Here is a 24744-nt window from a genome sequence, read left to right as displayed (position 1 = left end):
ACTTTCAAATCATTACAGCCATCTGTTTGACCACAGTGTCACCTAGTGGATTCCTGGAGCATGTACAGCAAATGTTTAAAAAAATAGTTCCATCTTTTTTTATCTCACTGGACATTTATTCATGTCTTCCTCTTGTGTTCTGCCATTACTCATTATTCCCTTATCTCCTTCTTTATTTCTATCCTTCAGTCTAGTCCGGATGGAGCCCCTGGTTCCCCACAGTCCCCTCTGCCAGACACCGACTCTCTGGAGAAACCCAAGCTGAAGGCCGGGGGCTCAGTGGAAAGTCTGCGCAGTTCACTCAGCGGACAGAGTTCAATGAGTAAGAAAAGAGAAAACTTTCTGAAGCAGTGCCTTTCATGTTTTCTCACAGTTCAAAGAAGGGAAAATATCTTTTAATTCACCTACTCCAGGTCCTTCATTGGTGGATTACTAATAAGATTATTACATTCATACCGTTGTAGGGTAACCTTATTTCAGTATAATTCTTTTTTAAAATTCATCTTAAAAGGCAGGACAATATAAATCTTTACATAGATTTAAAGTCAAGCAGAAGATTTAACACTAGAGGGCACTGGCCGTATGTACTGCTTGCTTCTTCAGATTTCTTTTATATCATTTAAATAGCAATGGGGATTTTGGTGGAGTTACAATCTCATCGATGGAATCATGTATTTGTCATTTGGGTTGTTTGAGCTAATTCTATTATCCATATTATCCATATGTATTATTTCTGTCATGATGTCTTTGTGAGTTTAAAACCATCCATCATTTAAAGCTGAAGATGAACTAATGTTACGTGCGCCTGTCAACTATCCAGAACCACAGAACACACAAACATGCAGGCACACACACACTTTCTTCCCAACAAGTGATCCTGTTTATATTCTGTACTCACTGCAGACACAGAAATCCAGAGAAACTAAGAGTTTTCCACATAAAACCCAGTGGTAATGATCTCTAAACAGTCTTTGTAAAGCTTCCTGAGGCATGCATTTTATTACAGTGACCACAAAGGGATGTTTTGAGGACAGTCAGTCAGGATTGACTGTGTTGATATAAAGTATGAGGAAACCTTCACTTAGCTGTCGTTTATTACTGTTTTTTTATATAAATTTATATATAGGTACTTATTTTATAGCTTATACATGAACATTTACATTTCTGTTTCTTTGTGTCCAGGCGGTCAGACAGTGAGCACCACTGACTCATCGGCCAGCAACAGAGAGAGCGTTAAGTCAGAAGACGGAGACGACGAAGAGCCACCGTATAGGGGGCCATTCTGCGGCCGTGCTCGAGTCCATACAGACTTCACTCCCAGCCCCTATGACACTGACTCGCTCAAACTGAAGGTTGACATTGTGTATACTTATATTAAACCATACACTCTAACTCTGATGTATTCACAGTTCAGCCTTATAAACATGAGCCCACTTCATACTGATGGTGGGTACAAAGTGGAACTTAGCCCTTAATGTATATAAGATACCACAAAAGTGCTGCTGAATAAGACTACTTGTTGTGTTGCGGGGAGCATTTTAATTGCATAGACTACTTTTTGTTAATGCTAATGAGTTGAGACTCACTTTAAATCAGTATAAACACGGGACTTATTCAAGTGCACCTCATTAACTAGCCCTTCCACACACTAATGGTCATGAAGGTTGTTTAAATCAGGAACATTATTATTTCTTCATTAAAAATGAATCAGTCGGTATTTGCTTCACTGCAGCAGTTTAAACAATGACATTGAAGCTCTTTTGAAAGTGAGAGGTATGTAAATTTACAACTGAAGTTGTCTTTTCATTATTAGAAAGACTTTGGCACCAGATCTGAATTCCATTTACTGTTAATGCTTTCAGTGTTTAGTTCATTTAACTCAATTTTTCCTTTGTTTGCATGTGCCACTTTTTTACTTTCTATGTGAATCTCCAGCGAGGGGATGTGATTGACATCATCAGTAAGCCACCCATGGGAACGTGGATGGGGCTGCTCAACAACAAAGTCGGCACCTTTAAGTTTATTTACGTGGATGTGCTGAATGAAGAAGAAGAGAAGCCCAAAAGACCCGTGAGGAGGAGGAGGAAGGGCCGACCCCCCAAACCCACGTCAGTGGAGGAGCTGCTGGAGCGCATCAACCTTAAGGTAAAGGAACAGACATGCCATGTTTCACACATTATTAAATGCGACACATCTTCGACCCACATTATAACACCAACTCGCAAATCAATTTGTTCTCGTGACTTGAAAAAGCTTACCCATCTGACCCGGAGAGTAAAAAGTCCTTTGAAGTAAACAAAAATGTTTTTACAGCCAAAAATAATTTCATCCACATCTGCAGACGAGCAGATGCAAATATAGTGGACTCAATTACAGGCTGCACGGCTCCGGATGCTTGATTTTAACACTGACATGCAAACATGAACACCCCCGATGTGAGAGCCCCGCCCCGGCGAAAGGCTCAGAGCTTTCATCAAAACCTACACATCTCTCTGAACTCGCCATCATCTCCTCCCACCCACGAGCCTCACGTCCCCAAATAGAGATGGAGACTTTTTGTGGGTTGCTTGTTTTTATCTCTGGCCAAGTCAGTGACGGAGTCCCAGATTACTGTTAAAGATTACTGCTGTTAAGCTGTGAATCTGCTTGTCCTTTAAGTCCCAATCAGATTCCTGGAATCGGCAAGTTAGACTAAACACACACAAAACATTTCAGAACTTCCCATTTTAAATGAGTGTGTATTCTTCTACCTTGGATTTTTGTTGATAATGGAAAAACTGAAATATAAATTTCAGTTTCAGAGATGTTAACATATTGTTAAGGTAAGTTAAGAAGCATAAAAATCTGACTCCAAGTAAAATATGTTTTTTCTATTTTATTAATCTGACTTATATTTTTGTAAGACAAAATAAAAGTTGGTGTAAATCTCCTCATTCCTGTGACTTTTAACCACTGGAAATCAACTAAGATGAAGTAGACGTGTAAGAAGTTTCTGGTTCCTGCATTGGCTGTTTGGCAATCTTCTTATATAATTATTTCTTTAAGCGAGTGTTTCACCTCTTTCTGAAAGTGAGCCATCTTTTTGTAAGTTTGTACTTAAAGCAGTTTCCACACTCACACATTTATCTTTACAGGCTTCATTAATAAAATATAAGCTACAATTGATGCATCATAGACCAAAATACTAAGCAAACATTTGGTTAAACTGGCAAGCCAAAATTTGAAACAATACCTCTCTGTAAAGTGTAAATCTCCTCATCCCTGTGACTTTTAACCACTGGACTCTATGCCAAATAAATGTGTTAAAATAATTTCAACTGGCCAAAAGGAGAAAATATTCTGAAAGGAAGCAGCTGCCTGTGTTTGTGTTTCTTGGTGGTCTATTGTTTAGTCCTGCATCATCCAGCAGAAACAGCACAGATACACACAGCCCTCTGCTGTGGGCTCCATCATCATAATTGACGGTCTCTCTGGTGACACACAGTCTGTGTACTGGTCCAGCAAAATGTGTGGGTCACACCAGTGTAGACCAAAAGTGGAAGCGGTTATGAGTGCTTTGACTGATGGTGTCAGAGGATTTTCAACTCACACATATTGTGCATCTCATAAACTTATTTTTATGTAATCTCAGATAGCACAGCAGCTTTGGGTGTGTGTTTGTGATACTTTCTTCTGTGGTTAAAGGTTACTTTGATGTGACTTTCGAAGCCCCCTGTTTGTTCTCTAATATAAAGTTGCTGGGTTGACTTTTCAACCCCTCTTTGGACATTTTGGTGACTCCTAGAACACAGCACACACACTCAGCTCTCATGTATATCTAACTCACTTTTATATGCGTGAGAAAGCTTGTGCCATATTAAAGTGTGTTGACATTTATAACAGCCATAATTGTACTCGCATTGGCTTAACATGATGACGTGTGGTCTAAAAATCAAAGTAGCAGTTTAGATTTGGCTCAGCAGTCATTTAAAAATACACATAATGGATCGGAAATTATGAGGAGATGATGAAGTCTGTTCTACAGTTTTGTTTTTCTTTTTTTTACCTTACTGTTATATATTTTATCCTTGTTCTCCACCCTTGTTTTCAAAGTATATTTTTCTTAAGTTCAGTCATTTCTTTTTCAGTTTTCAAACCTTTAAACTTCCAACTTTCTGTTTCACAGGAGCACATGCCCACTTTCTTGTTCAACGGCTATGAGGACCTGGACACGTTCAAGCTGTTGGAAGAGGAGGACTTGGATGAGCTGAACATCAGAGATCCTCAGCACAGAGCTGTTCTGCTGACTGCTGTGGAGCTGCTGCAGGAGTATGACAGTAAGTAGCACATGTGATCTGCATGTTTATTGACACATGAGGAAACACTTGTTGGTCACAAAATGTTGTGTCATGGGAGAAAAGTGTAAAAAAAAAAAGTGAAAGGCTGGATTTAAAAAGAAATCATCCACTATGACTGATATGATTGTGCATCCTTTGACTGAAAGTCATACAGTTCAGCTGTAAAACCAGCCAGATTTTAAATATATTTCTGCATCAAGGCATGGTGAGATTAGAAAAGGAGTTATATACTACAACATTAGGCAGTTTTTTCCCATGATGACTTAGGACTTCTACTCTGCTTTCTTGCTGCGACCAGGCAGCAGTGATCCAGAGCGTGGCGGATTGTCAGGCTCCCAGGAGAAGCTGCTGTCTGAGGGTCGGGGTCTGGTAGGAGACTCCCCACGGGACTCCGGCTGCTACGAGAGCAATGAAAACTTGGAGAATGGTAATGATTTCTTTGCTTAGTCTAGACAACCTCAATCAAAACCCATTGGGAATTAGTTTAGCTCAAGCTTCTAGCCCTGTCCTATTATCACAATGACCACTCTTTCCTCCCTGGGCTTCGTCCTCAGCTCCATCACTTCTTCATTCTAACACCTTGCCCATCTCACTCCTCTGGATCAGCATTTGTAAACCTCTCATTGCCAAATCAACCCCCCACCCCCACCCAACCCAGCCTTGCTTACCTGCCTTTACCTTTCTAGATTGGATGCTGTAGAGAACGCTTATACTATGCTTTCATTCCACCTTCTTCACCACTCTTTTCATCCTTTAGGCGTTCTGTGCCGTCAGTGCCAAAATCCAGTTGTAACTGAGAGGGAGCCAGGCTCCAGACCGCTAAGCCTAGTCCACCCCACAATGTTGGGAGCACAGAGGGAGAGACTTTCCCCAATTCACAGAACTGTTCTGATGAGAACAAACTCGCTGCCCAGTTGTGGACATGGTTTCCCAGCTGGTCCACCTGTGGGTTCCAGGTCCATAGATGGATGCCAGGAAGATGAATGTGAGCTCAGAGAGTATTTCTGTTGAGTGTTTTCAGAATGTGGCATTTAGGGTGGAAAAAAAAAAGTTACAGCATAGTGGTTTTGATAAATGCTTGTGTTTTCTTGCAGTGATGATTCTATAGGCTGACAAAACTTATCCAAATGTACAAGTTTGGTAATAGATCAGTGCATTTCTTCTCTTATTTTCACCATTTGTCACTTTTGTGTTTATAGTGACAGTATTGCACAATCTTACAGTACGTGCCTAAAATGATGTGGATGGAAGCATTTTGAAGTTGAAGTGGGCAGATTACAAGAGTTCTGATTCTTAAAGTTTATCGAAGTCTCAAATGTTAGATTTTCTTTTTTTCCTGTGTATGTATATTTCTTCAGACTGCTCTATCTCTCTGCATTCGCCGCCTTCTTTCACTCAGAGCTTTCTTTTTAACAGCTTCATAACTCATAAATCACTGCTCTGTCTTGTTTCTTTGTATGTATGGTTCCAGTGTAACTACTGGTTTACTCTTTCTGTGCAATGTGTCATTCAGGTGCATCAGTAAAATTAGCAGTCTGCCGCAGTAAATATAAAAGTTGTGCAATAAAACTGCTCAATAATAAAAGGGACACTGGTGCTGCTTGTTCGATTTTTATTTCCTCTTTTTTCTGTCTGTTCTTTCTTTCATTCCACTAAACTGTTCATAAACTATCTGCATAACATGTGGTAAATATTCAGCTTTTTTTTCTTGCGGGTTTAGGGCTCCACAGCTCGATCCATAGCTCTGTTTCTTATGCTAATAAATATTTCTGCCTGTTTATGGGCTGAGAGGGGAAATATTTTCTTTAGATTCAAATCACACAAGGTGTGTTTCTGTGGAGCTCTGAACATCTGCTCTTTTGTTCAATAAACTTTTCTTTTAACCTACATGTCTCATTCCTGTTAATAGTTGTAGACATTCTTCACATCATCAAATTTCTCCTGAGGTCACTTGTGACTTTTATATGTATTTGTGATTTAATTAAAAATTTTAATTAGTTCAATAAAAGGTAGTTATTTGATATTAGGTGGTTGATCCCTTATAACATTTAAATACAGATCTAGGCTTTCTCCTATGTATTTTTTAAAAGGTTTTAATCAGTTTAATGTTACTTAGGTGGATTAATTTTGGAAATTGTATTTACATTTCATGAAGTTCGTCAAATGTTTTGATATAAGCCCATATAGAAGCAAGAATTTAAAAATATATTGGTCATAATCCACTAAATACAGTCCAGAAATAGATTTGCAAACAGAAGCAATTGAATGACTACACCTACTCATCTTTCATCACACTTTTTGATTATGAAGGTTGTTTCATTTGTTTGTTTAGACCTTACTTCCCTCCTCTGATTTCAGATAAAATTGCAATAGGTAAATAAAACATCTGTTGAAGGTGTTAAATGAATAACTCTCCTTATCATATATGATCATTACTAACATTTTCAACACTTCTGGAAACTGCTGAAACACTTCTTGATAATCTATTAAACTTATTTAAAGCACTCCGCTATTTATTATCTTTTGCAAGCCATGCTTTCCTCCATTTCATCCATCCATTTGTAAGCCAAAGGATAGATGGTAAGTTGCTTCATCCTTTTTGTTCCTTTCTTTCTCAAGAATTCCATCCAGATATCTTTATTTTGAGCTCTGCTTTGACATCAACAAATCTATCAGTCAGGCCACAACTCAGAGAGCTTATCCTTGAATGTACCTTCATAAATATGTGTCAGCTGCTGTGTGGCTTACAGAAAAGCCCTGAACAACAATGCAGTGCTTATCTGAGTTCATTCTTTTTATTTTTCCTTAAAAAACTTGGCTCTTGTAGAAAGGCTACAATAACTGGTGCTGTCAGGTTATTTTCCAGTAATACAGGAAAGTCTTTCATAGTATTTTTGTCATGCATTTTATTTTTCATCACATACTTTATTCATTTATTTTTTGCCAGCGATTGCAGACATGATGAGAAACAGAAAAAATGGAAAATAAAAAGCCAGCCAAGGCAGTAAAGAAAAACATTAATTCCCGGTCATGCAAAGTGTTATTTGGAATGGCATTTTTACAATAGTGGAAGCTTTGCTATATCAAGCTAAGAAGCCTATTCCCAGTTAGTATCTCACAAAAGGGAAGAAAACATTTACAAAAACCAGCTAATTTAGTTGCATTGTGATAAAAGGCAGCATCTCAGTTATAACACGAGGACATTTCTTTTGCAGGTAAGAGCAGGAAAGCTTCCCGTTCCAGTCGTTCTTCAGCGGGCCTGCAGTCTCCAGACTACCCGACTCTGCCCATGACCTTTTCTACAGAGGCTCTGCAACAGAATGGCAAAAACCAGCGCACAAAGTTCCCTAAAAACTTTTTTATTAAGCCCTCCCTGAAGGGCTTCAACTTGTTGGGGCTGCGCAAAGCCCAAAGAAAATCTCCCATCCAAGCCAGCCGCAGCTGTGAGGACCTCGATGGTCCCCCACAGCCCTCTGGGCCCTGGAAACGTTCCCACTCTCTGGGAGATCTGCACTGGGAGGAACACTTTAAGCAGAAAGATGATTTACGTGTGGTGTTTAAACCTACCAAGGAGGTACCCAAGTCTGGCAGCAGTAGCCCTATCAAAGTCTGTAGGGAGGACAGTTCTCCAGCTCAAAATGGGAGTCCGACAGTGAGTCCTAAGGGAAAGGCTGATAAACCCCCCATACCTTCCCAGCTGCCTCTGCGCTGTTCATCAGCCCAATCCTCCAACCATCCAGCAGCTCTCTCAAGTTCCACTCCAAGTCCTCCTGATTCTAGTGCAAGCAAGGAGAGGGTCATCCGGACTCATCCCAAAAAGCCTCCTATCCCTCCTCCAGTTCCTGCCAAGAAATCTAAGGAAAGACTAGCCAACGGCCTACGCCACCCACCTCTTTCCCTGCCTTCCACGCCATCCCCCACTGCCTCGCCTTCTCACTCCTTCAACCGTTCTCAACCCAGCAGCCCCATAATCCGTAGCAGCAGCCCCAGTCCCAGCCCCATCCTCAATGCCCCTGCTCTTCCTGCCAAGACCGGGAGTACGCCAGCTAGCCCGTGTGCCACCTCATCAGCGTCATGGATGGGCGAAGAGTCAGGCTCTCCACCAGCAGTGCAGCCTCCCTGGCTCTCAGATCTTGGGTGTAAAATGGCTGTTACGAGGAAGATTTCCCATGCCAAGATGAGTCCTAACCTGCTCACCCTCCTGGAACAGCGGCTGCAAGCTGAGGACATTGATCTTACAGAGGAACCATACTCTGACAAGGTTAGCAACACTTCATAGGAAACAATACATATAAAAAAATCACCTTTAATTTAAGTTAGAAATTAACTTTAAGTGGCACTGAGAAAGACAAACATACTTAAATCTGTAAATTAGGTATGAACGTGTGAAGCCCAGCTTTAATAGAATCATATTAGTATTAGTGAATAGCTGTAATATTTTTAACAGTTTTTCCACAATTAATGTGAAAAATGAGGCTTCAAGACACATCAGAGCTAAACTTGTCTGGCGTCAGGCTCTCTTGGTTTAGTATTGTAACTTGCTTAACTGAACTCAGTCATAATTTGACCCAAGCTTGGTTCCAGAGTGTTTTGTCTTCAGGCCAATAACATCAGCGGTTTTCTTTAGAATTAATTTAGTCTATAAATATACAGAAAGGGAGTCTAAAGTCTATGAGATTCTTGTGTTCAAATGCTGTTTTTATATTTCAGGGCATTTATTTGTGTGTAAGGGTGTGGGGGTGTTTGTATGTGTGTGTGTATGAGCAATAATAAATATGCTGCCTGGAGCTGAGGAGGAAAAACTGTGGCTTCAGTCTGACTATGATGTGGTTCAGACTGTTAAGTTTATGAGCTGAATCTTACTAAAGGCAGACCGAGTTATAAAACCTTCTGGCAGTTTCTGTGTCTGAACCTTTAAATGTTCATAAGTGGTGCCTGTCCATGCCCCTCTCTGGGAGAAGATTTGGCTTTTGCTGACTAGATTTTAAAGGGCAAAAATGTAGGTGAACAAGTGGAATCTTTTCCCTCTATCCTGACACTCATTCTCAGAATACTTCTGTTTCTTGTTTAACTAACCAAAGCCAGGCCCCCATAACTACAGGTGCCAACACAAAGAGAAGAGGAACAGGGGTACATGTTTGCAAAACACTGTTTTATCCTTAGCATGTAATAAAATCTCTACTGCTGTTTTGTCACGTTTGATACTGTCAGCGAAGGACTGGATAACAAAAACCAGGCATCTCCTTCATATGAGCCCACTTAATTGAACCTTTTATGTTCATTTGTATTAATGTAGATTAATATGGTTCTCTTTACACATGGCCATAATTAAAGTCTCTCTCCACTTTATCCATCCAGCACGGCCGATGTGGCATCCCCCAGCCTCTGGTACAGCGTTACTCCGAGGACTTAGAGCAGCTTGTCAAAGACGTGGCCTCCACCATGGACCAGCTCAGAGTCAAAGAACTTCGGAAACAACACCGCATGGCTGTAAGGAAGCAACTTGAGATTTGTAGGAACAATAATGGAGAACATTTATCTCTTCAAGCTAGATAGATACTGTGACGCTTTTCTAGAACGGCTTAGAGTTCTAAGGTGTTTGAAAGTGGCTAAAGATGTAAAAAACTATATCTTTACAAGTATTATATGTATGTATGTATGTATATTTCATAATGTACATTCATTAAAAGAGCTTATTTCTGTCCTGCTGTCCCTCAGATCCCCTCTGGAGGTTTAACAGAGATGTGCCGGAAGCCCTCATCTTTGGGTAACATCAGCACGGTCTCTGATTGGCTCATCTCCATCGGCTTGCCAATGTACACCCCATCTCTGGCAGCAGCAGGCATCGACACACTGAGCCGCGTCGCCTTGTTAACAGAGAGCAACGTGTGGGAAGCTGGGGTGCGTGACGAAAGACATGCCCGTCGCCTGCTCAGTGAGGCCCGACTGATCAATCTTCAGAAAGAGGTGCAGTCATAATCATGTCGGTGGAATCGACTGGCTGGTCAGTATCATCTCATTTAAAAATGACCAGGTGGCCACAGGAATCGGGTGGGAGTGCACATGTGTGACCACAGCAGTATAGTACTTCCTGTCCTTCACATGTTTGGACCACACGTGAGCTTTCCTGCTCTATTTTTCTCTCTTTATCACTTTTTTTCCATATCTTAAATGTTTACGGCATTAAGGAGTTTCTCCCAACAGCCAAGATAAAGATATCAGATGCCTTTAAAATAAAGAAAAAAAGACTGACTCACTCTGTGGGATGGCCTCCGTTCAGAAGTCTTAAAATAAAGACTTGGATCTGCCTTTACGGAAGATAGCACACTTTTTTGTAGGATGGATGTGTGTGGTTTTTTTTTTTTTTGTGTGTGTTTGTTTGTTTTTGTACCCAAAAAGATGGTTTATTTCCTGCATATTTCATGAGTGCATTATTTCCATTTCTTATGTCAAGCCAGAGAAACTTGAGGATAACATCTGGACTTTTAATCAACTAAATAAAGACACCAAACAGTGGATAACAGGTGGCTCATTTTTGTATCATGTTTCTGTATAATAGCACATCTTAATTTTAAAATGATCTATATGTTGGAATTTGTGTTTGCCTCTTGAATGTTACAGCCTTTTTTGAGGCCAACTCTCAGTCATGTCTAAGTTTAAACAGCTGATATCACACCTTTGTATTTTACTGTATGACTGACTTCTTTCACAACATATCTTGGATGGACAACTTGCTCTATTATTAAGAGTCTTAAAGGAAGCTTTGTTTTGCTGTACTAATTTCAACCAGCTTTCTCTAAAACAATACACATTCCCTAATGCATAAAAAGACATTTTTAGTTGCCTTACCATTATCAACGAATAGCTGCAAGAAATAGACCAAGCTGTAGTTTTTGACTACACCACGACTGAGATCAAACTGTGCCAAAGGTGCAAGCCCTTTCTGTCCTGAATGTGTCTGAGGAATAACGAGACTAAGATTGTTTTTCTTTATGAGCACACGCGGCAGGATCATTTTGGTGACATATGGGTATGAGGACCACAGAACATGCTTCGGAGTGATTGCATTTTCTTTTTTTATTCTAGTGAAGCCCACAGACTTTGTCCCATGTTGAACGTCTCTGAATCATGTTAAAACAAATCCACTTTCCTTGTTACAGAGGGAAGTTATGGGATAGGGAAGGAGGAGAAAATGAAAATGCTCACCAAGACATCGCTGACATCTGAGCTGTCTTATCTGGAATTTATTGAACCGTCTACATTTTGGTTAGCACCTTGAGGAATTTGAATTTTAGCTGTATAATAAGCTCTTTATGAGCATGTTTAAAGTCAAGAAATTGTAAAAACAAGCTGACTCATCACATGTGAAGCTGAGCTCCACATTCAGCAAACAAGTTGATATTCAGGGAAACTCTGGATGGGGTCAGAGGGTTAGCCAGAAGCTTGTTACTCTTTCAATTGTGGATTCTGCATGAAAAAGAACAGAATATTCCTTGTGTGAGTGGAGTTGGTTTTTTTTTTCTTTCATCTTATGACAGTTATATCTTTCATAGCCAGAGCTGAGCAGAAGAATTATTCCTTATATTTCATGTTTGAACATTTGACCGACTGTTGTTTCTAAATTTTGAAGCTGTATTTTGCAGTGGGCACTTGATAAGATATTTGATGCCTTTTCTCTTTCTTCAATTAAAGTGGTCCTCTGGGAAAGTGACACAATATAACTGGTTAAAAAAAAATAGTGTTCTGTAAAGAATGAAAATACTGACACTGTACATGCACTTTAGATGGTAAATCTTGCAGTTTTCTAGGCAGAATTGGCTTCATTTGTTGACAAGTCCTCAAATGGACATTTGTCAGGTATTCTAAAAGGGTTTCAATGGGTTATGCTGGTATTTCTTTTTAGTATTGAGTTCCCAATGCCAAGTTTAATAACCGGTCATGAGTTACCCTCTAGTTACTCACTTCCAGTTTGTTTTTGCAGTCTTACTAAACTAAATTCTTAATTACATATATGAAATGCTTAGCAGAAGTTGCACATTCTGTATATGTAATTGATATTTAAATAACTTATTTTGTCTTTTTTTTTTCATATCAACTGTAATTAGCTGTACTATATGAATAGCAATACCTTCCTGCATAATGCATTTTGCTCTAGCCAGTAAGGATTTACAGTATGTATTGTAAAATATCTGTACAAATTATTTTATTTGGTTTTCATCTACCTAATGATTGTCCATACAGATTTGCTTGTGTATTGAAACAACAAAAGTAATGTTCATAACTATTTGTCATTCTGAAATATAATAAAACAGTTTCTTGCCATACACAGCCCTCTGTGATTGTTAACACACAGCAGTCCACAAACACAGTGTGAAAAGAACATGTTTTTTTTTTTTTTTTTGGCTTGGTAAATGTTGCTGCAGCCTTTTTTCAGATCTTTCTAAATTATATGTCAAAAATAAAGAATCTGTGGATTTTCAAGGAAATGAATTGCCACACTCAATTTGATTAAAACCACTTTGACAAACATATTTTATTCTTAGAGTTCAGAAACAATGGATTTTTTTTCTTTAATTAGGGGTGGGACAACAATAAAATATAATCTGTGTAATAACATTTGGCTGCAAAGCTTCATATAGAAAACTATATGAACAGAACCAAGAAAAGTCCCACAACAGATTAATTCTGCAGGTCCGGTACCTGTTTGGGTCGTTTTATAATGCAGCTGTTGTTGAAACTATGCTGAAGCTTTCTGCTCTTACTGAACTCTCAACAAAAGGATGAAGTGCAGAACACATTTTGAACACTGCTTGAATATATTTTGTCTCAAGGGACTGCATCTGAGATGATTTTACATCCAACATCTCGGCAGTTGCCTGGGTTTTTACTGTGTTCAGACAACTGAACAGGCATGTCCCTCAAAAATAAATCAGAGTAAAACTTATTTAAATACTGTATACAACTTTGCCTTCGTCTGATTATGCATAATCCTTCTGGCCAACTTTCTTCTGCATAATTAGTGAATGTGTACAGTGTTTTTTGTCATTCTATAGCAATAAGTGATAATCTCCACGATACATTAATGGGAGTATATAGTGTTCCCTGATATGACTAGACCACTGTATACTTCAACACAGATCATACTTTCACAGAGGATATCTAGTCACAAAAGACACCTTAAGTTTGTTTAATATGAAGTCTGACCTTAAAAGCTTATGTTTACAAGGCAAATCCAACTATCTCAATTTCTAGATCTGTTATTCCCTCTGCAGCGCCTATTGATTCTTATTATAGAAAGGTAAACTTGAAGGGCTGCTTAATTCTGAAGCATGCACCCTTAATCCAAGCATAATTGGCCCATTTTCAAAGTAAAATACTCGTGCAAGATCCACCTTAATTTCTGTCTGCCTCCTGCCATTTTTCCAATATTTGCTCTATTTGATTAGCCTTCACAGTCCTCTGACGAACTGCAGGTGGGCAGTCAAACTCTTTCATCTGTGAAAAGGAGCAAATTCAGATAAACTTGCTGAATTCTGATCCAGTGTAGCAGACATAGCACACATACAGAGAACACCCTGCAACAAAGCCAAAGAGAGCTATCACACTGTACTTTCAAATGTTCAAATTTCTCTCATCAAGCAAGTTATATATTTATGCAAATGAGGCAACAGACCTGAGAAATTTTCTCTCTCTCTCCATGACTTCCACTGAGAAGGACTGTAGGTCAGATGAATTCATCCTTTTCTACAGATTTTGCAAGACCAGTTGTAAAGAATTAACATTCTTAAAATACGTATACAAGTAGTAGACATTTTGGGAAAAGACCTCTTCCTTCAGATTTCCTCTTGGTCGGTTCCTCTATAAACAACCCTTATCTTTTAGACAGCATTTATTCAAACCCAACATCAGTCTGTTGAGGTTATTTAAATAAAATTTGACTTCTAATACTTGAAAATTTTACATCTTATCACTCCAGCTTTCCTGTCAACACCTGGCCAGATCAACCCAGTGACAGCAGCAGACTGATACCCTGATAGATTTACAGTATCGTTGGCCTCCAAACTGGCCAACCAGACATAAAACATGCTTACAAGATTACTATGAACTATGCTCCATCTGCTGATACTTATTTTCTTCCACAACACATCTAACGTTGATGTCATGTGTGAGGAGTGAGTTTCCACCAGCTGTCTGTGAACTTGTTGAATGGATGTCATACATTGAAAAGGTATGATGGCACCAGAAAAATTCTGGACCTGTGTCAAGTGGTTCTGATTAAACCATCTGATTTAGAGTAGTGACCTTACTAACATGCCTTACTATAGAAGTGTGCAATAAATATTTGGCTGATCTGTAAACCTTTAATCAATTTACAGCTTTTGTGTCATGCTTGCAAGCTGCAGCACTTTACTATTTTAATTCATTTACCTGGGTAGTGTCCATGCCAACAGGCCCCTCGACAGAATTATTTAATTTGTTTTTATTACATTTGCTCTTTGAAGGCAAATTTATTTGGTTTACAACTATTTTTACTCCCTTGACAACCACCACCCTAAAAGGTTCTTAGTTACTGTTAGGAATAGCCTTCTCGGTGCAGGTGTAGTCTAATGCTGGGTTCTGGCGCTGTTGGTGGAAAATATATGGTTCAGTGCATGTTTGTAACAACTTCCCAGAGGCAAAAGAAAAAGTTTCAAAAATATGCACATGACAGGAGTGAAGATCTCACCAGCTTCTCTTCAGACATCTAAAACATTCCTATTTGGTAATAATTAAATTTGGTCCAAGTCTGTTATAAACAAACAAATGCTGATTAAATGTGTAAACTATAGAGGAGCTTAATTTAACTCTTTTCTTATTAAATTAACATTATTTTTTAAATAATAGTCTAAATCAGACCTTTCTTATTAAAGACATGTCAATGTGGCAACCCTCTTATCACAAACACGCTCTATTTGTCTGAGCTGTTACACAGCTAAACTGAAGCCCATTCTTCTAAGCCCCTTTCTCCTTAACACTGGATGGCACTGTTTTACGCATTACAAGCTGAACTCATTCCTGTATGAGGTGGACCTTTTCCTTCTTTCCACGTTAAGTAATCTGACACCCAAAAGACTCAGCAGAAGGATGGACCCTTAAACTCGACTGGGAGGACGGAAGGAAGAAGCAGTCATCCAGCGGGCGCAAACGAGCAGGGACCGAGCAGAGGCGAGACGCTGTGCGCCAAGAAAGAACCCCGTGGCTCCGGGCAGCGGAGGAGATCCAGGGTGCCTGCGCGTCTCCCAACTAACCGGCGGTCCGCTTCAAATGATATCAAAGAGGCAAGTTTCCCTTTCCACGGGCGGATGGGTGACTTTCCACGGTGCTTTGTGAGGAGGAGATGATGAAGAATTTCAGCAGCAGTCCCCTTCACAGCAACAACCAGACTCCTAACCACATTAGAGAGCGACACAACAAAAAGTACAGCTTACTCTCTGCTCTGCCGTGGCGATTCTCCCTGCGAGGTTATGGTTTCTGCATGGCTACGCTGTTTCTCTTCTGTTTTGGCTCCCTTTTTTACCAACTGAACGGAGGACCTCCTAAAATCCTGCTGGACATCAGGCGGTACCTCGGTAAGAACTTTTCATCTCCGCCTTGACTGAAACTCGCCAGAGATTACTTTTAATGAAAGTTACACTGCATGTCTAGAAGCATTTCTTTAATGTGACAGATTTTTTTTCTTTTTAAATCTAAAAAAGAATATATTTTTATGAAACAAGCCGGAGGCCTCAGTGTTTCCCTTTGACTCCGGTCACCTCTGATGGACCATTGATGAACCAGTTCAGTCCAAATCATGAAACCACCAAATTGCGCAAACGCTATATTACTAGAGTCTCACGACCATCGTAGAAAGAGTAAGGATGCCGTTATTTCTGTATGCACAATATACGCATTCATGTGGGTGGAAATCAAATAGGCTTTTTATCCCGCTTTTAAAACTCTACTTTAGTCTAAACTTTGCGCTGTTGGAATATGAGTCATGACTTGCAGAGTCATGACTATTATGGTAACAAGGGCTTAGCAACTGTTAAGATTGATAGCGTATGCTGATGGTGACTGACACATCCTAGTGCACACAGTCAGCTGTCGCGCTCCATCCACGCAGTGTTCATTACGCACAGCTGGCACCGCTGGAACAAGTACTGAAACCTGCAGCTATTATAAGAAGAAACATTCCATTAAAATATTTGGGAATGTTTTAAAATTGCCCTAATTTGGACCTGACAGCTCCTCATTTCTTTCATTTTTTTTCTTTACTGTACAGACAGAAACCTGTTGAGTGTATTTAGGTTAAGACCTATGAAGGGTCAAAAACATCATGTGTGTTTGTGTGACTGTAAACTTTTGAATTAACCCCCTCTGATGCTGTACACAGAATCAGATGCAAAGGTGATTTCCAGCACATGCCTCACTGGGCATCCAGCTGTAGCTGGAGTGTGTGTGTGTTGAAAGGAGGTTGTGTTCCTACCTATTTCTCACAGAGGGCTTTAAGGCATTTATGACGTGATAAACATCTGGAACAGAATGAGAGTCACTCACCACTAATCCCATGGGTCAGATTGGTTTCCTGTGGACACACACACCTACATACACAATATTACACATGCACACATGTCTGCACACTTCAGCTGCGTAACATTGTCAAGAAAGACTGATTCAATTCAAAACTTAAAGTGAGAAAATTAAAAAAAAATTATCTTAGAGTAACTACACAAAGGAAATGTATATATAGTCTGCAATATCTTATACTCTCTCTAGTATTGTATATCTTATACAAGCATGCATCATGTAAGCTTGTGCTGTTGACAGAGCAGATGTCTATGCTGTTAGCACAGAGAATCACTTGCTTTTGAAATACAAACAGAGACAAATGTTTGGACATCATAACCCATTAGTGTTTGGCTATGTGTGGACCCTTGGGGCAGGATTCTCTCTACTACAGAACTTACGAGTGTCTGGTCCCCACCTGCATGGTGTTATCTTTGCAGCTTTGTGCAGAAACCCTAAGGACATGAGTCTTGTCAGACACCCATTTCTCTGTGCCCTATCGATTTAGGAAGGGAGAATTCTTATGTAATAGTGACATGACCAGAGTGCAGCACATCCACTGGGATCTGGATGAGTAATTTTGTCCACTTATTTAGTTGCTGAGGCAGGGGGGAAATAATTTCTTTGGAAAAGAAAGTTCTGACATGGAGTAAATTGGTAAAAATTAAGTTTGGAGCTTTTTGGATAGGTAGCAATTTCACTTACGAGTTACTTCCATATAAATCCATATTCTCTTTGATATTTTTAAAGTGGTACCTGCTCTAAACTCCTTAAATTTTAGAGTAAAATCTCCAGATTGTGAATGTTAAATTAACATAATCTACAAACTGTATGCATAGCAGTACTCTAAGCAAATTTTCTAAACTCATTATAATTAGCCTCTAACTCCCCATCATCACCAAAATAATCAATTATAAGCTTTTAAGTTTTTACAATTACTAAAAAAAGCAGAACAATCCAAGTCAATGTTCAGTGTAAAAACTGCAGGATTTTCATGGGTAGTCATTTTGTTCACATTACAAAGTGTTACTTTTATGTTAAAAAGTTTTAAAATTATACTGTTTGTTTAATAAAAGCATGAGTTTTTTTTGTTGTTGAAAGATTTAAAACTGTCCTCGTAAGCAGTGTTTCTCAATCCCTGACTGTCCCTGTTCCAACACACCTGATTTGTGTTGTAGAGGTTGATAGGCTGTTGCATCCATTTGATTTGAATCAGGCATGTTGGAGCAGGAAAGAAGCTGCAGGACTGCAGCCCCCGAGGACCAGAGTTCACCACCCCTGATCTAAACAAGAAAATACTGTGAGCATTATAAGACTGCAGCTCAGACATGTGCCAGTGTTGTACTGGGCTCCCTTTTACACTCCATCCAAACTGTCACTGTATAATTCGCATTTTGGACCCTTCAACAATATGATGTAGAATTGGAGAAGAGAAGGGGGAAAAATCTCGAAACACAAACTTCAGCTCCCTTTTGAAGGAACCTGTGGTCTTGAGGTAGAGAAATCTTGGATAAATAAGAGAAAGAGAGAGCTTTCCTTGTAAAATATACCCATGATCATGTGGCAAGATCTTGTTCCTTAAAGAAAGTTTGACCCATCAACTTTCAGTCTCTTTCTCCATCAATAAAAAGCTGGATGCAAATTCCAATAAGTTGCTTAAGAGAACCCATTCATCCTTCTAACTGGAATAGGGAAAATAGTTGTAATAAAACCTTTAATACTCATGTGTCCAGTTATTACAGCTGCTGTTCCTTATTAAAAGCTCTTACTGTCACAGAGTGCTCAAGATGTATAACCTGTCCTGATTTGTGGCACTGTTGGCTACACTGTGCCATGTTAAAACTGGTGGTGGTAAAAAGTGAATGTGGGTGTGGAAGAGAATAGTAGGTTGATACAGTGCGATTGTGTGTTTGATGTGTGAGATTCTCTCAGTCAGATGCAGAGTAAAGGGAACAGACTGCGTTTTGTTCAGCTCAGTAGGGAGGTTGGTGTTTGAGGCTGTCACTCAACATGTAGTCGCAGTAACTAAACTGCCGTGTAGACCTTTAGACCTGGATTTACAGCCTACTGCACACTGTGTGTTCCCAGTCACTGACCTTGTCTAGCACTTTCTCAAGTCTCTCCCTAAGCTAGGAATATTGATCTAGCTGCTTAACCAAAGAAATCTTTCTTTGAGTGGTCCCTCTGTGTTGCAGAGTGGCATTTGTGGATCTGAGGTTAAATGCAAAATCACACCCGAACATGTTGCAATGATTCCCTCAGATGTTTGAACTGGCTGAGCTGAATTAAACATGACTGAATTTATATTCCACCGTTTTATAGTGCACATTGACTGTTTACAAGTAGTTTAAAGCAAAAACTGGGCTGAGTGATGGATTAGGTGTGATTTGGAACCAATTTATGAATCTTTTTACAGAGGAAACTGTCTCCATTCCTGTCTAAGAATGTTGCATATAAGAAAAATATGAAAGACTGGTAGATTTTGAAGCCATAAAGACTGTGTTTGGCTGATTCTCTTCCTTTACACATTCACCACACATCCTATAGTTCCTCAGCAGCATGTCAAATGCCAGCTGACTCTCAGTGGTGTGTGGTAAAAGCAAAACAAAGAGGCAGATTTACATTCTGAGATGGATCCTTCAGACTTAGACAGCACAACACTTGGGCATGTGAATGGATTTAAAAGACTCTTGAGAACCCTTATGTACACAAGTTGAAAACTGCTAGGTGGTATTAGGGATTAGACAGGTATGTGTGGACACAAAGGAAGCTTTGGGTCTCTCTCCACCCTGCAGTTTCTGTCATATTAATGGCATCAACTGGGAAAAGCAAACTTTTTTAGTAAATTCAAGTACAGTTTGGTTTGGCTAGTGCAAACTTTGAATAAAACTTTGAATAAGCTCCATATGTAAAACATATAGAACAAGAAAAAAAAAAAGAAGGGGAAGTGGTGCAGAGAGAGAAAAGGGATGTTTTGTGTACTATTCTAACCTCTGAGAAACAAACTCCAACATACACAAAATCCAGATAACTACAAGTGTTAATCACAGTTTTACAATGCTAATTAAAGGTATAGATTAGATGAATTACCACATTTAAACATACTAATATCCCCATTGTGATCAATAAGCAGGTTATGAAAACAAGCTTTGTTTAATTGCACACAACTTAAACAAATATTCTACTTAGATACTGTGATGGTAGCTGTTAGCAGATGATGCATATATGGGTAAAATCTAGAGCAGTCTTGAGTGAAAACCTTTTGAAGATTGCCCAGAATCTCAGGCATGGGTGAAGTTTTATATTATGACAAGACAATTACCTGAATATCCCCATTCAACCTTGTTAGGCTGTATTGTTTAGCCAAGATATTAATTTCCTTCCTTCCTTTTTTTTGCATCATTATGAGGTATCAGTAAGAAATAACTCTGAATCAAAGTAAAATGTACTGATTTAAAAGTAAATATGCAGATGTTGGCTGTGACATAATGCATTAACCCTGGACCTACTTGTAAAAATGATTTAAAATAAAAATAAAAGTGTCATTATTAATGCTGAACCCAGCTGACCGTGCTGAAAACTGCCCAGAACACCCAAAGCGTCTCTTTAAGTTAAAGGTACCTTAATTTTGAGCAGAGAACAGTGCCTTCTTACTTTCCCTGTATTTACTCAGCCTCTTGAACTGGAGACCTTTACAAACCTGCTCCACTAACCCTAAAGTCTGACCTGCTGTGTTTCTTTACAGAAATGTGATTAAAACTCATAACGCTTGGACACATATGTATTTCATTCATGTGTACAGTCATACAGCAGTGAGGAAAGTGGCACACAAGCTACACAATTTAATTTCTTTTTCTAAGCAAGTCAACCATGTAAGTGTGAGTTTTGGAACGAGCTAGTCGCACTAACACGCCCACTTCCTGTTAAAGGATATTAAAAAGAAGGTTTATTTTTACATCTTTATATTTTGTACTTTAGATTGACAGATTTAGTGGCACTGACTCTTTGCCAGAAGTGACAGAATCACTTTTTTAAAATAACACTTTGCCAAGTGTCGAACAGAACTGAAAGAGCAGTGCCAGTCAGAGCTGTCAGTCAGCATTTTAAACTGGTTGCCAGGTGTTCACCAGTCTGAGCCTAAGTAAAGTTACTCATGTGGGTAAACAAAACAGCTTCTACTTTTCAGTTTCTGTCATTTTTTTCATGTTATAATTGAATCAAAGCTGCACAACAAAGCATATGCTGTCATTTATATTTCATGCAAAAGGCTGCTAATCCATGATAATCTCATATATTGGAAGTGAAGATAGAATAATATTTTGCATCCAGTCAGCACCCTCAGCCGACAGGGTTCATTAGGAGGTAGGGCAGTTTGGCTGACCTCCACCACTGCCTACAATTTTTTATATTGAGGAAAATTCAGCGTAACCTCTAACAGACCCCCCCCAAAAAAAACAGCTCTGGACATGCATCCCAACCAGCCTAAATGCCAAAATAATCAGGTTGCTTGTAATTTCTTCAAGGTTGGTAAAACAAACTGTCCTCCCTGCTGAGTAGAGGCGAGCCATGCTCTGTTTATTCGACTGCTTTCTATCATACATGCCAACTTCTAATTGACTTTAAGGGTCTTTAAGGGATAATAGTTTTTAGTTTTTAGTCAATGGAAACTAAAAAAAAGACTTAGAGAGCTTCGACTTTGGCTCAAAATAAAGGAAAACATAAATTATATTGATGTCATTAGAGGAGTAATATTTGTCTGAGCATGTGTTGATAAATGATTGTGTCTTTATATTATTTATTAACTTTGTTATTACAACGTGAAATTATTTGTTGTCCCTGTCATTATAAAACAGCAGCAATTAGCATAACTTATTAGCATCTGCATGCCTGAGAGGTTGCTAAAGCTATCTCCAGAGAGATGAACAAACACTGGAACTACACATAGTGATTATCTTTCATTAGTGCATTTGTTTTCACCACTTGAAAAGAGCGCAGAGGGAAAGAAATTACCAATGCACCAATGCTGTTAAACTGCAACTGCTGTTCAAGGCCGGCTGAGCAATGGTGGCTATAACCAGTGAAATGCCAGACTAATTTGTGGGCAATGGTTTGTGACTGTGTGTTTGTGTGCTATGATACTGACCATGCACTGCCTCTGCTTTTGAGGAATGATATTGAAACAGAGATAACAGTGCAGCGTGGTCAATAATTTTAGGATGTACTCATTCACATGCACAATAACTCTCATTTCAATAACATTTCTAAATAATGATTTGCTTTAATGTTAGGAGCAATCTGCTTAAAATGTGATGTTTTTGTGTAAAATTGATACTATACCATAGTTTAGAAAATATCAAAGTCAGAATAAACAGATGTCCTATGAGAAAATAAAGTGTTTAGCTCATGTAAACTGAATGCACTGTTTTAATTACCTCTGCTCTGCTCATGTAGGACAAAACCTTTCATCTGAATCCAAGTTCTTTCATGACAGAATTAGAAACACAATAATTGCACCCTGCCTCGTGAGCCTTTTTAGATCAGCCTTGCCCTTCCTCTTATCTCTGTGCCCTGGTGCTGGTAACATATCTGGGAAGTTTCTTTCATCACTTTGACAAGTGTTAAATCATTGCACATTCCTCAATGTATTGCCATGACTCTTCTTTCTGTAATTCTGGCAACATACAGTATACACTTGCCATCAAACAGCAGGTCTGTGTGGTCAAGCGTTTAGTTTCCAATTTCATCAAACAAGTAGATTTAGGCTTTTTCTGAGCAGAATCCATGGTGGCAAATACATCAGTCGAAGTAAATTGCTTATTACGGGACACATTAAACAGAAACATGTTGCCTGGTGGTCAGTGACATACCTTGTTCAAGCTTGTTTTTACTCTTGGATGAGTTTACCACAACTCTGTCTGCTCCCCTCATTTCATGGCAATGAAAAAATATAGTGTTTTAAAATAGCAGCCATAAGTATATAGCAGGGAAGATAGAGCTGCAAAGCCCAGCCCATGTTGTTAAAACTGCTGTGTGCTCTTTTGGGGAACTATACTACAATTCACTTTTGGGTTTTATGTGGTCTACAGTTTACTCTTTTTGGGTTCAGCTGAGCTGAACAGGACAACAGTTTTTCAGATGTTTTCTACAAACATGTTATGTAAAAGATTTGCTTGTAGCGATGAACCTACAAACAGTTATGGTGTCACCTAACTGTGCAGCTTAACTTTTAGGTTTCTGGTACCACTTTTATCCATACCATTTTCAGATGCAATATGTTTTCAGCTAAAATACTCAGACATACTCACTGTAGCTGACCTGTAAATGAAATGAGGCATTTAACAGAATCAGAGACCCATATTTCCCAAAAGAGGTGGAGGGGAAGGCTGTACATGACAGATTTACATATCTTTTGACCGATGTGATTTTTTTTGCACATTATGGATAAACCTGTCTGAGAACTCCTAGGACACTATAATGTACCTCAATATGGACTCACCCATCACTTAAAGCAGCCATGCCTTTAATTATGCTACATTAAAGCTTTTATTCCTAAATATTATAACAGTGAGTTTTTATGAAAATCTACCCCACATACAGTTGTTATAAACAAGATTAATTGTAGAGACCAATGTTTTTTGTGACAAATTGTACATATTTCCTTCTGCGGTAACGTTGGGAAGTTTAACAGAGTGGAGACTGACTTTTGGAACTGGTCTTAAATGGCCATTAAGGAGTTTTGATACTTTATTGGCTTGGCTTTTCAGTCCTGGAGGTTGCTGCTTAGTGGCAACAAAAACAGACCTAAAAGGGAGAGAATATTGGCCACTGTCCTAATCTTTTATACATGTTTGATAGGCTCTGTATAAACATGAGGTCTTGTTTTATCCTGTAGTGTAATGTTTTGGTATTAATCCAGCTATGCCCAATTCTGTGTGTCAGGTAAACGCTTCAGGTTTTCTTGTTTTTACTAGTTGCAGAAGTCACTTAAAACATTCCACAAATGATTCAGACAAGCTTTAAATAATATTTTAAACAGATAAGCGAACTTTGAAAGAGGCATGATGTATTGTGGGCAACCCACACTTCATAATTGAATGTAATCAAGTAAACTTGATGTACAACCTGTGAAATTATTTGCAAACATTCATTTACAGCTGTAAAGTCTTTATGGTTTTACACTGAGCCCAAAGGTTACACTTAGACATCAGTTCTTTTTGTGTGTGTGTGTGTGTGTGTGTGTGTGTGTGTGTGTGTGTGTGTGTGTGTGTGTGTGTGTGTGTGTGTGTGTGTGTGTGTGTGTAAAGGTTTCCAAAACAAGACTTTTTGGTCTCATAACTGAAGGTCTTGAACCTACTTTCTACAGACCTGTTCTCTCCAAAAACCAAGAAAAAAAGTGCATTTTTGTGATTTTACTTATGTTTGTGTGCAGCAGACAGTTGTGTAACAGAATCGTAGCCCCTGCAAGAGGTTACGTTTTTTATTCCACTGCACTGTAACATTTTCCTATGTTTTGTCTCTGTTTTCACTGCTTCATGTATCTTACAAGAAATTCTCTTCACACAAACTAAAAAGGAATGTATTTATTTTTCTTTTGCTCTATAAATCGGAGGGCCAAACTAAACTGAGAAGAAACTTAGGAATCAGGTAACACCATCATCTAATCAGCGTCTTTTGCAACAGGTCTATATTTCTGGTAACCATGACTGAAGTGACTGAGGTAGAAAAGTAGAACTTAAAAATGATCACCACAAACACTGACTTTAACAGGTTTTGACTAAAAATATTATAATTCTGTTTCTTCCTGACAGTCATTCGGGTGCAT

At 39.0% G+C, this 24744-nt stretch overlaps 2 protein-coding genes across 10 annotated transcripts in view; both read left to right on the top strand.

Annotated features, from left to right (window-relative positions):
* sash1a (SAM and SH3 domain containing 1a) overlaps nucleotides 1-12661 on the top strand; it is a 148730-nt gene extending 136069 nt beyond the window's left edge. For 4 of the 8 annotated variants that reach the window (XM_041975956.1, XM_041975955.1, XM_041975959.1 and 1 more), the window contains 9 exons: nucleotides 190-322; nucleotides 1183-1352; nucleotides 1936-2145; nucleotides 4166-4316; nucleotides 4636-4764; nucleotides 5095-5322; nucleotides 7553-8598; nucleotides 9696-9827; nucleotides 10056-12661. In XM_041975956.1, the coding sequence (XP_041831890.1) occupies nucleotides 190-322; nucleotides 1183-1352; nucleotides 1936-2145; nucleotides 4166-4316; nucleotides 4636-4764; nucleotides 5095-5322; nucleotides 7553-8598; nucleotides 9696-9827; nucleotides 10056-10316 (2460 nt within the window). In that variant the 3' untranslated portion in view covers nucleotides 10317-12661. The remainder of the gene's footprint in view (nucleotides 1-189; nucleotides 323-1182; nucleotides 1353-1935; nucleotides 2146-4165; nucleotides 4317-4635; nucleotides 4765-5094; nucleotides 5323-7552; nucleotides 8599-9695; nucleotides 9828-10055) is intronic. The other 4 variants (XM_041975954.1, XM_041975953.1, XM_041975957.1 and 1 more) reach the window with 1 other exon arrangement.
* Nucleotides 12662-15457: 2796 nt separating this feature from the next.
* The window catches only part of usta (uronyl 2-sulfotransferase a), a 59790-nt gene continuing 50503 nt past the window's right edge, over nucleotides 15458-24744 (top strand). The window contains exon 1 of one of the 2 annotated variants that reach the window (XM_041975763.1): nucleotides 15458-15946. In XM_041975763.1, the coding sequence (XP_041831697.1) occupies nucleotides 15715-15946 (232 nt within the window). In that variant the 5' untranslated portion in view covers nucleotides 15458-15714. The remainder of the gene's footprint in view (nucleotides 15947-24744) is intronic. The other variant, XM_041975764.1, reaches the window with a different exon arrangement.

The sequence above is a fragment of the Melanotaenia boesemani genome, chromosome 22 (assembly GCF_017639745.1).
Source record: "Melanotaenia boesemani isolate fMelBoe1 chromosome 22, fMelBoe1.pri, whole genome shotgun sequence".
Classification (NCBI taxonomy): Eukaryota; Metazoa; Chordata; class Actinopteri; order Atheriniformes; family Melanotaeniidae; genus Melanotaenia; species Melanotaenia boesemani.
Note: the sequence above shows the minus strand (reverse complement) of the source record. Positions and strands in the feature narration are given on the sequence as shown.